The sequence below is a fragment of the Acipenser ruthenus genome, chromosome 19 (genome assembly GCF_902713425.1).
Source record: "Acipenser ruthenus chromosome 19, fAciRut3.2 maternal haplotype, whole genome shotgun sequence".
In the NCBI taxonomy this organism is placed as follows: domain Eukaryota; kingdom Metazoa; phylum Chordata; class Actinopteri; order Acipenseriformes; family Acipenseridae; genus Acipenser; species Acipenser ruthenus.
The window spans coordinates 191,355-203,924 of NC_081207.1; the positions used below are offsets into that span (position 1 = coordinate 191,355).

The following is a 12,570-nucleotide window of genomic DNA, read 5'->3' on the forward strand; positions in this document are numbered from 1 at the left end:
GTGTACAAATGCCATTGCCATTTAGGAAACAAGATTTTAGAAAATAGAAACTATAATATAAACATACATCTCAGCAGAATAATCACATTAAACATTAAAATACAAAAACAACAGTGTGATTATACAATGCAGTCATGCGTTTAGTAAAAAAAAAAAATTGAACTAAAGATAAACAGTAACACTCTAAAGGTAATAGATTTTATGTAAAACGTGGAGTCCCCGATAATAAAGAAGGGTGTGAGCCGTTGATTTTCTGATATGAGAATTGCAGGTGTTGAGCTCACTGTTCTAGTTTTAGATTTCAGAGCGCTTTGCCTTTAACAGATTGTTTCACGCCTTTTTTTTTTTTTTTTTTTTGCAGGATCTTTGTGGTGGGGATCGGATTCTTCAGCCTGTGCTTCTTAATGACGTCTCTGGGGGGGCAGTTCTCAGCCAAGCGACTGGGAGACTCTCCCTTTACCATCCGTGCAGAAGGTAGCTGACTCTCGCTCTGTTTCAGGCTGTGAGCCTGTTTGTTCCCTCACAGCTCGGAGCTCGCTGTATGTTTGTGTTGCTTCTGTTTGACTGCAAAGAATGGTGTGGAACAGATATGAAAGGGAAGGGGGAGGAGACCTCGGCACATGGAGCATTTATTTATTCACACTTTTATTTTGAAATCTTTTTTTTTACTTCATATTGGGGGACTGCCACTTAAAATATCACAGACTGGGTCAAAAGGAAAGGCAAGGGACTTACATGTACAGGTTTATAGCATCTTTTACATGAGAAACGTCACTGTCACTGATTAATCACTGACAGGAGGCCACCCCTGTGCATCAATAGTGCCGGTTTCTGGAACCCGGAAGGGGTGTGCTTTAGCCAGGACAGAGCGTGCCATCCCTGCTCCGCAGGGGGAGCCAGCAGGACCTCGCTTAAACATCTCATCCCAATTGCGAGAATGGAAAGCCAACAACAAGTGAATTGGCATATTACCCAAAAAGAATGGCTCCATGTGGGAAAAAATGGGTTTGACATCTTTTCATTTCTCTGCAAAGGCACTGAAATAAATATATTGTGATTTCCTTTTTTTAACAGGATGGCAGGATTGTGGGGCTTTAGTGTGGAGAAAGTGGATGAGAAGCAGTGGAGGGTTGCAGCACTTATCTAGCATTCAGTTTAGGGAGATAGTAAAGCATTCAGAGGAGGCTGGGGATCATGGCTGAAACATGGATCTCATAACGTTTTAAAAAGGGATCATGGGTTATACATCCAGTGCATATTGTTTGAAGACTTGGCTTTGTAGAAATAATCATTGATGTTAAATCACTGAGCTCTACCACAGATTCGAGGAGCCTTGAGAAGTGGATAATTGTTGCATTCCGGGTGTTATTATGTGCCATCATCTAGTTTACATGCATTGCCACATACTGTATTACAACTGTACTAGTTTCAACACGGATGCCTTGTAGTGCTAATGCAGGTTTATTTTGTATTACAAACCCATTATAGTTATTTTTTAGTACATTCTGAACTCGGTAGACTGTTTGCACCACAGCAAGCCTGAAAATAGACACTGCGCAATAACTTTGTACTTCATCCATAAAAAACATATAATCTCCTTGTAATATATGCTGCTGCTACTGTGCCGGCCAGTTATGGAGCCACCAATGCCTGATTAATGAACTCATCAACCACTGAGCCAGCAACGCCTGATTAATGAACTAGTCAACCACTGAGCCAGCAACGCCTGATTAATTAACTTGTCAACCACTGCAGTGAGGGGAAACACCTGGACTGGGCTCATCAGTCACAGGACAGGGCTGGACCTGGGAGACTGGTACACAGGCTGTGTGTGATAAGCACAATGGATGTTTACAGTACTGGCATCAGGATGCTCTTGTAACCCAGAATGGTAGTGACCATAAGACAAATATGTCTGGTGGCATAGGGCTGTCCTAGTCAGGGATCTGCTAATGCAAGCTGTCCTAGTCAGAGATCTGCTAATGCAAGCTGTCCTAGTCAGAGATCTGCTAATGCAAGCTGTCCTAGTCAGGGATCTGCTAATATAAGCTGTCCTAGTCAGAGATCTGCTAATGCAAGCTGTCCTAGTCAGAGATCTGCTAATGCATACTGTCCTAGTCAGAGATCTGCTAATGCAACCTGTCCTAGTCAGAGATCTGCTAATGCAAGCTGTCCTAGTCAGAGATCTGCTAATGCATACTGCCCTAGTCAGATATCTGCTAATGCAACCTGTCCTAGTCAGAGATCTGCTAATGCAAGCTGTCCTAGTCAGAGATCTGCTAATGCAAGCTGTCCTAGTCAGAGATCTGCTAATGCAAGCTGCCCTAGTCAGAGATCTGCTAATGCAAGCTGCCCTAGTCAGAGATCTGCTAATGCGAGCTGTCTTGTGTCCCAGTGGCCATGTGAGGCTCCAGCTCCTGTGGATGGTTAGTTTCTGTTTTGCTAATGTGGAAAAGACTATTCTTGCTCAGAGGCACAGTCATCTGATTACTTCCCTTCTGGCTTGCTTTTTAAATGAACAGCTTTTTGTAAAGGCATCATGACAAATTGATGTGTGAATCTGTGTGTGTTATTGTTCACAGTGAAATATCATCTGCTGTTGTCTATAAATAAGTGGAGTTTTGATTTTCTGTCTAGCGCAAGTTAATGGAACGGAATCCATTAAATTCTGTGTGCACTTTGACTTAACTATTTGTGTGCGGATATCTTTGACTAACAACTCAGCTGAAGTTTTGACTTGTTGCCTCCTCAACTGAGCTTCAAAGAAACGCCGTTCTAACAGCCCCACCCCCGGGGAACAAAGAACCAATTAAGTGAAAGTTCCTTCAGTCATACAACCAATAGCAAGACACTGATGTACCACTAGATCACTGCAGACTGCGAGAGGACGCATCATAGTCCCGATTCACAAACTGAAGAAATAATGAAAAATAAACATAAGAAATTAAAAGATACATAAAGCAACTCAGTACAAGCAATGTATAAATGTAATGTGCCACAGCCCAGGTCAAAATATCAGATTTCTTTTTACTCTCGTTAACCTGACCTCTTCAATCTTACTGTGGCTTTGCTTCGCTCTTGAAGGTAAAGAGGCCAAGATTAACTTGGGCCATGGCACATCCTACACCCTGTTGGATATATATATATATATATTATATATATATATATATATATATATAGATATACACACACACACACACACACACACACACACACCCAACAGGGATCTGGATAGTATTGGATCGTCATATAGTCTTCTTTATTTTCTATGCAGAACACCTGCATGAAGAACTCCTTAGCAACTCTACATATTGGATAAACACTGCTGATAGTGACTGGTAAGGAATCACAGGACCCACTTACAGGAATGCTGGTGTCTTGAAAGCAAGCTACAGCTTTTGCTTTGCACAGACAATGGGCAGCCACAGTCCATTAACCTAGAGACCTGATGTGTGGGTGTTCCTGCCCTACAGTATCTATTTGCTCACTTGTTCTGATTCTGCACAGTCTCTGGGAGAACGGCACTCTTTTTCTTTGGTTTTGTTAAATACTGTGAGTTGCCAACCTTTGATTCCCCTCAGAGCCATTATCATTTAGAAGGGAGAGGAAGAGTGCTCCCTGAGGATCAATGTTTCTGAAATGGATTTGGAGGTTAGAGCTCTGGTGTGTTCTTTACTGTAATGATCGAATACACATTTCCAATTGAGTCTCAGTGTGTGTGTGTGTATGTGTGTCAGTGTGTGTGTTTCAGTGTGTGTGAGTGTGTTTGTGTGTGTGTGTCAGTGTGTGTGTGTCAGTGTGTGTGTGTGTCAGTGTGTGTGTGTCAGTGTGTGTGTGTGTGTGTGTGTCAGTGTGTGTCAGTGTGTGTGTGTGTGTGTGAGTGAGTGTGTGTGTGAGTGTGTGAGTGTCAGTGTGTGTGTGTGTGTGTCAGTGTGTCAGTGTGTGTGTGAGAGAGTGTGGCTCAGAGAGAGGGTTATTTAGTGTCATGTTCCAGAGCTGCTATGCTTCATACAGGTAGATAATAATTAGAAAGGCTATATCACTATAAAAAGCATCCAATAAATCCTGTCAGTATCCCTGCAGGTATAAATGTCAAATTAAATTAAAATAAAATTGCTATTCATTTTGTCTGGAGCATGATTAACAGAGGGCAAAAGCAGGCAGGTTATGAAGGAAATGGTTCAATCTTGAAGTTGTTCTTAGCTGACTGTGTTAGGTGGTGCAATACCCTGACTTGCAGGGCAGAAACTGCAAATCTACCCGACAGCCCAGAGTCTGGACACTCAGGATTCTAAGGGCAACTGACCATCCAGTATAACAAAGTTTAATACTGTCAGCTGGGTTTATAGTAACAGGCAAAAAGCATAACCCATGTGTTTGGGGCGAGGAGAATGATTGAGGCATACAGTGTACTGACTGTGGTGCAATAGTTCAGATATACCTCATGAAATCTATAGCTTAAAGATCATTGTCGTCGGGTCCCAGCTGCAGAGTATATCTTCTTCCATGGTTTTTTATTTGAATAATTGCATGGCTGTGACAATCAGTTCTGTGAAAACTGTGTATCTTTAAGGCATTCAAGTTTGCAGCTTGCAGCTATATTGCGAGTGCCTCAGGCCCTCAGTGCAAAAGAACAACCAGCTCCTATAAATCTGCTTAGGAAACACATCCCATGATGCAAAGCTTAGGAAGCCTGCATGTCCACTTCTTAATGGTGATGCAAACCAGTGCAATACACGGCAACAAACATTTTAAATGCTTGATATATCTTTTAGTATTGGATGTTATTTATCATGCTATATCTAAATGTGGTAATTGGGTCCTTTTTGTAAGCACTATGTTGTGCTGATGATAGGCACAGGAACATTGTGCTTGGCTCGCTTTAGCTGCAGCACTCCAAAGCCTGTTATTTCAGCCCCTTCTCCGTAGTAAAGAAAGCCTACAGATGCAGGGTATTCAATGCCTTTGTCAGCAGCTTGTTTAAATGCATCAGCTCCCCGTTTTCTCGCAGTGCAGGTCTCTGTTGTCGTTTTGATGCCCTGCTCATTAGGGACCGCTTAGAGCGAGCGTCTTTTAAACAAAACAGAAATATATTAAAAATAAATAAATAAGGCGAGGCAATGATGTGTGTTATTTGGCATAATTGAGGAGCATTGCCAAGGCTTTTAGCAGAGCCTATGTCTGACAGTTGCTAATATATTCACTGAAGGGTGAATTATGATGGGAAACGGGGGTGGAAGCAAAGGAGGGATTAAAAACTGCAAATGTGACAGAGGAAGGAACAGCAAAAAGAGTGATGTGGGAGCGATGGATAACCCATTGAATATCTTTCAAACAAGCAAGACCACTCACTATCTGACAGACACACCATGTTAGTGTCTGCCCAAGCTTCAGCAGGGGGAAGGAAAAGGGGCACCTCCCCCCCCCCCACCCCCCCCCCCCCCCGCCCCCACCACATGTTTACTGGGCAAGCTGTTTTAAGGAGCCTTGATAAACTAGGGTATTGGACATGCATTTAACTCCTTCCAGACTCAAAAAGGAGACCACTCTCCCCCGCAACATGTACAATAACCAACGTGCATGTGCCTGAATCAAGATCTTACAAGAAGCCCCTTGTTTCATAAAGAGTTAAGCGTTGTTTAACTTGGTAATAAATGACATGTGAGTGGATGTAAAGGTTTCTTTCCTTTAGGAAATATTTAGATTGTCCCTGCCAAGTGTAAGAAGGTTTGTTTTACCCACTACCGACTCTGAGGCTCTGAACAGCTATTAAATCTACTTAAGCAACAGCAAGCGGTGTACACTGGATAGTCCTCTTGGGAATGTGTATTTGATAAGATTGCTGAAATGATTCAAGCAGCAGGAGACATCATGGGCTTGAGAGTTCCATTCATTCATCTCTAACACAAAGCATGGCCAGGGGAGTGAAGCCCTGAGAATGAGGCAGAGCTGCTCAGAGATCAATTGCATGAATGCAGGTAATTGTTTTTTCTTATGTGCCGTCATCTGCTTTGAAAAGAAATTATACATAAAGGATACATGACAGGAGCTGTCAGCTCTAATGGACCAGGTTCTTAAATGTTCCCCAGGTTTTGCAGAGAATAAAGAAACTCAATTAGTTATCCATCTAATGAGTGCATTAGGAGGGGAACAGGTACACTGACAGAATGTTTGAGGGGCTGGGTTGGTGGGTTGTGTTGACAGAGTGTTTGAGGGGCTGGGTTGGTGGGTTGGTTGGTTGTGTTGACAGAGTGTTTGAGGGGCTGGGTTGGTGGGTTGGTTGGTTGGTTGTGTTGACAGAGTGTTTGAGGGGCTGGGTTGGTGGGTTGGTTGGTTGGTTGTGTTGACAGAGTGTTTGAGGGGCTGGGTTGGTGGGTGGGTTGGTTGGTTGTGTTGACAGAGTGTTTGAGGGGCTGGGTTGGTGGGTTGGTTGGTTGGTTGTGTTGACAGAGTGTTTGAGGGGCTGGGTTGGTGGGTGGGTTGGTTGGTTGTGTTGACAGAGTGTTTGAGGGGCTGGGTTGGTGGGTTGGATGGTTGTGTTGACAGAGTGTTTGAGGGGCTGGGTGGGTTGGTTGGTTGGTTGTGTTGACAGAGTGTTTGAGGGGCTGGGTTGGTGGGTTGGTTGGTTGGTTGTGTTGACAGAGTGTTTGAGGGGCTGGGTTGGTTGGTGGGTTGGTTGGTTGGTTGTGTTGACAGAGTGTTTGAGGGGCTGGGTTGGTGGGTTGGTTGGTTGGTTGTGTTGGCAGAGTGTTTGAGGGGCTGGGTTGGTTGTGCAGCTGGTTTCTCTCCACAGGGTGGATTCTGTCAGTTCCTGGAGGTTGTGCTTTTGCATGTATATAAAGTTACCTTTGCCTGATTATTGATGTAATCTGATCTGCATCATGAACTAGTTAACTAATCCTTAAGGGGCACTTCCTATGGAGAAGCTTTTCTTAATCGACTTCTCATATTCACGTCCCTTGATGTGTGTTTTTTAAATTGTATTATATTATTATTATTCTCTACAGGTTTAGTGGTGCAATAATTATTTTTCATTTGAATTTTTTTAAAACAGGAGAAATGTGCCTGGTTGGAAGTTAACTACAAGCTCTCACTCTAGAAATAAGTCAATTAATAGACATTTCCATGTTATCATTAGGTCACTCGAGCTCCTTCTAGACCAGGGAGGTACCTTAGAGAAGTGTTGTTTTTCTTTAAAGAAATGTTTAATGTGCACCCATTAATCTGTGCTTGAAAAAAGTTTCATGATTTGTATTGCACTTGTCATCATTTCTAAAACCTGTGTTGAACCTGAGTATGGCAAGTCATGTGATTTACTAGGTCTTGTAGGCAAGGTTAATTACATAAGCCATCCTTCATGAGAACCCGACTGTGTGCCAGAGGCTCATATTTACCCGATTAAAGCTGATATTCTTTGATGCGCTTCTCGGTCTAATACATCATTATGTCCCTCTCTAAAACTCCTGACACAGACACATTTCTGTGGTTTGATACAGAAATAGCTATTGAGACACTTGATCCAATAAATTACAGTATCATAATGTGTGCGTATCATCCAACAGTCCCCTAGTGTGGTTTGAAAAGCGCATTATAAATACATTCCTGTTGAAATGACCCAGTTTCCTTGTTTCCTTCCAGTACTCGGGGGCCTAGAGTCCCGAGGGGTGCTGCGGAAGATCAGCGACATGCTTGAAGTGATAATGAAGCGAATCGACTCCCTCTCGAAGCGGGACAACATGAGCGACACACGCATACTGGACGAGCTGAGCTCCGCCATAGACAGGTACAGGTGAGGGGGGTTGAGCAGCGTCCCTTAATCACATGATACACAGGTACAGATGAGGGGGTTTGAGCAGCGTCCCTTAATCACATGATACACAGGTACAGACGAGGGGGTTTGAGCAGCGTCCCTTAATCACATGATACACAGGTACAGACAAGGGGGTTTGATCAGCATCCCTTAATCACATGATACACAGGTACAGACGAGGGGGTTTGAGCAGCGTCCCTTAATCACATGATACACAGGTACAGACGAGGGGGTTTGAGCAGCGTCCCTTAATCACATGATACACAGGTACAGGAGAGGGGGTTTGAGCAGCGTCCCTTAATCACATGATACACAGGTACAGACGAGGGGGTTTGAGCAGCGTCCCTTAATCACATGATACACAGGTACAGGAGAGGGGGTTTGAGCAGCGTCCCTTAATCACATGATACACAGGTACAGACGAGGGGGGTTGAGCAGCATCCCTTAATCACATGATACACAGGTACAGACGAGGGGGGTTGAGCAGCGTCCCTTAATCACATGATACACAGGTACAGACGAGGGGGGTTGAGCAGCGTCCCTTAATCACATGATACACAGGTACAGGCGAGGGGGTTTGATCAGCATCCCTTAATGACATGATACACAGGTACAGGAGAGGGGGTTTGAGCAGCATCCCTTAATCACATGATACACAGGTACAGACGAGGGGGGTTGAGCAGTGTCCCTTAATCGCTCTGAGGCTGTGAACTGAAGCCATGAGTTCAAGAACAGGTAATTTCAAGTCTTATGAGCACGTTGTGTGAACAAGAGCCTCTGGTGTTAAGATATCAAAGCATTCTGAGCTGCGTTCTGGTACCTAGTCAGGACAAGCGCAGTCCATCTGAAACGCTCAGATGTGTTAATCTTTGCTCCTGAAAAGCAGGACTGTGGTATCAAGTACTTGCACTGGTGGTTTCACAGGGATTTTTACTTGAAAAACGTGAGCAATTCAAACTGTGCCACAATGGAAATGAAACACAACAGAAGACACAGTAAACTGCACTGAACAACTATGAAGCAGATGGGACGTCAGCTTCGTTCCCATTCAAAGGGTCGCCGCCCCTGTGTGCCAGCACATGTGGTGGTTGGTAGACTTATTCATTTTACCCAGAGATGAAAGTGCTAAATAAAGTGCCACCAGCATCCACTGGCTTGCAGGGTATGAGCTGCTGCATAAGAGCTGGTCATTGTAATGAGCCTTTGGCTTGTGGCTCAGGCAAGCAGAGCAATGCAAAACTAGTGTGTTGCCCTGAAGGGGCAGACATGGCTCCACCAGGCAAGGTCAAAGAGCAGATTGCACCCCATCTATGTGCTGTACTGGCTGGACATGGACTTGTTAATAAACAGCTTGGTTCAGCTGTATCTGTGCACAGAGCTCTTTATCCAGACTATTCCCACAGTCCTTTGTTTTGAGCGGCCAACAGGATCCTGGGAAGAAATGCCCAGTCTGAATTTAAATCTCCTTGCTCTGAGACTGATTTATCTTTAATTAGAAAGTAAATAGATAAAGTCTTGAAAGGGTCACACTGGTCATGCTCCAGATTTTTGTCATTTTGACAGTCCTTTTAAAATACCATCAAAGTGCAATTTAGTGCCTGGCCCCATTCCTACCTGTCTAGCGGGGAATCGATCGAGATGCAGACAGACAGTTAAAGGTGACTTTATGAAGAGAGAAGAAGAGAAAGGGACATGGGGAGAGAGGAAATGTTTGTGTTGGATTATTTCAACTTCAATTGCTTTAAAAGCATCAGGGTGTCTGTATTTGAAGCTGTCTCTGGCCGCGTCTTTGAAGTCAAAGCGCTGTGGCTCCTCCCCCTCTCTGACAGTCGAAGCAGCTACACTGTATCTTTCCCTGCGGAGATGATGGGGCTGCACTGATAGGCTGGGTGTGTTTAACACTATATCTGATAGGACTTGAAGAAAGGAGAAACAAAAAAGTGTGTCATGCATGAAGATAGTGGAGCGCCTCTCGCTGAAACACAAACACACACACACACACACACACAGACCAACCACAGGACAGGGTGATCCCAGGAATAAACAGACTCATACTGTACAAGGACACCAGGTTGTGAAGATGAATTATATGTATTGTTTTGTTTTATTATTGATTAGGTTAAGGATAGAATTGACGCTCGAGTTAATGGAATACAATGGGACACTTGTAATCACTGCCCAGTTACATTGTGTTAGTGGTCTCAGCTCCGCTCAAGACTCCAGTTTCTATGGTTGCAGAGCACCAGATCTCTACAGTCTCACCTGCAGCTCCCCCGCTGTTTGCTTCTCTGCGGCTCTATTTTTGTATTGAATGAGTCCTGTGAATATCGCATTATTCACTGTTGATTAGCTTCTGTGATCCTGGTGGACACATCATAATGAGAAATAAAAGATTATCAACAAGCCTCTCCTTGACAGCAATGTCTCCTGCTCCCCTGTTCTGTGTGATTAACCATCTGTATTGAAAATGAAATCCTAGCTAGATGGGATGCACTATTCTAGTACTACTATGCCTTTGATCTGAGCATTGCACCACTATTAAAGAGATCTCAATGATGGAGGGAAAAAGAACAATGTAGCTGAGCGGGCCTGACCTGCAGTACCACGCCTGCCTGCCTGTGGTGTGAACAGCTTTCAGAATGCTTTGTACACGATTCCTCCTCTCTCTGTTGGTGTAGACATCAATGCCTGCCTGCTGTGTGTCCCCAGTCTCTATGGTAACGGAGCCCATTCAAACATGGCTGTCTGTGAGGGTGTGTCACCTTTACTGCTGTGTGCTGCTTTCTCCAGCCCCTCCAGAGTGTCTGTGACTCGGCTTCACTCTCCTTTACTGCTGTCTGCTGCTTTCTCCAGCCCCTCCAGAGTGTCTGTGACTCGGCTTCACTCTCCTTTACTGCTGTCTGCTGCTTTCTCCAGCCCCTCCAGAGTGTATGTGACTCGCCTCCACTCTCCTTTTCCTCTCCTCTCTGAGTCAGATGCCACTTGTACTGGAATGGGCTTGATAGCACAGTAGGGTCTCCGCAAAACGGCCACTTCAAATCCTATTCAAGTACTCTGGGTCTGTTTAGCAGGAGCTGTGTGAAGAAAAGTCTGATTCAATTCACTTACTGCTGATGGCTGTGTGAAAAGCATTCTTCATTCCTGCCTATAATGCTTCCACAGATGTCTGTTCTCCAAAATGAGAAGCAGCTATTTTGCATATTGCAGAATGCGTGTCAGGATTGCATTTGCATACCTAATTGCTCCTGTGAAGGCCGTTTCTATACTGCTCATCGCAGGTGGTTCTGAAACAATGTGTTGAATGGACGGATCATGCTGCATGCTCTCCCTCTTTTTCGCTAGGTTGTTATTTGCTTCGGATTCCTGCCCGGGAGCTCTGAACCTGGGCAGCACTGCTATACTGATTGGCCCTGACAGCACTTGGTCCCCACGCAGTTACAAATGAACCATCTCTGTCAGGGACTCTCATTGACGCTGACACATTTGCTTGTAAGGAGGAATTGGATGTGATGTCGGAAGTCTGTGGCTGTGATTTACCTGCACGTTTGTTGCCTGCATTAGGAGGAAGTGAGGTGCAGAGGGAGGCACACGAGCTGCTGCTGCTGCTGCTGTTTCTGCTTCCTGGAAGTTTTAGGACATTATAGGGATAGTCTAGAGCTGGTGTCCAGAAACAACAGAGCTTTTATTTGAATAAGTGATCAGATGAAGAGAGAAGATGATGTCTGCCCACACATGACTAGCTTCCCCAGCTCTGAAAATATCAACCTTACACAAGAGTGGTGCCCATGACTGGCATGGCAGTCGAGGAGTTAAAATTGTTTGTATTTTTATATTTTTTACATACAGTAGGCTCTTTGTGTGTGTGAGAGAGAGAGAGAGAGAGAGAGAGAGAGAGAGAGAGAGAGAGAGAGAGATTACTTTTCTTTGAGTACTGCATCATTTCCCAAACTGACAGGGAATTGGAGTTGGAAGTAAATGGGTAAGTAGGCTCCAGGAAAGGCAGTGAAAGTTAAATTGAATCGAGCAGAGAGGCGGCAGGGTCCTCCACTGTGCACGCCAACTGACAGTCTGCATTACGAGAGGTCACCAGTGTGGCTCGCAGGGAATATCTGAAATCATCAATTTAAGATGATGTAATGCCAGCTGTTGAACTGGAGAACTGGTGAAAAAGGAGACACATTAACTGTGAAATTATTTTGAGGCACCCACTGTTGTGACTGACACTCAATTTGAAAAAGAAGGAACGCTGAAAGGCTTGGCTCTTCCACTAGGTAGTACTGAGCACTGCAGCCGAACATGTTACACCTACAGTAAACGCAACACAAACAGTCTGAGAATATCGAGAAAGTTTAGGAGGTCAAAATGACCAACAAGCTCTTTAAACCTGCAGAGCTGCTCATCCCTATGTCCTGTTGTAATGCTGCGTTTCACATCTTGGTAAAGCATGATGCCACACTCACGGACCCCGCAGTCCAGAGGGTGATGGAGCACTGTGTTCAAATACTCATGGACCCCGCAGTCCAGAGGGTGCCGGAGCACTGTGTTCAAATACTCATGGACCCCGCAGTCCAGAGGGTGCTGGAGCACTGTGTTCAAATACTCATGGACCCCGCAGTCCAGAGGGTGATGGAGCACTGTGTTCAAATACTCATGGACCCCGCAGTCCAGAGGGTGCCGGAGCACTGTGTTCAAGTACTCATGGACCCCGTAGTCCAGAGGGTGCTGGAGCACTGTGTTCAAATACTCATGGACCCCGCAGT

At 44.7% G+C, this 12,570-nt stretch overlaps 1 protein-coding gene across 1 annotated transcript in view; it reads left to right on the plus strand.

The window, feature by feature from the left end:
• LOC117424748 (alpha-1,6-mannosylglycoprotein 6-beta-N-acetylglucosaminyltransferase B-like) overlaps nucleotides 1-12,570 on the plus strand; it is a 50,330-nt gene that overhangs the window by 2,817 nt on the left and 34,943 nt on the right. Inside the window, exons 2-3 of the mRNA XM_058992224.1 lie at nucleotides 362-474; nucleotides 7,639-7,783. Coding sequence (XP_058848207.1) covers nucleotides 362-474; nucleotides 7,639-7,783 — 258 coding nt within the window. The remainder of the gene's footprint in view (nucleotides 1-361; nucleotides 475-7,638; nucleotides 7,784-12,570) is intronic.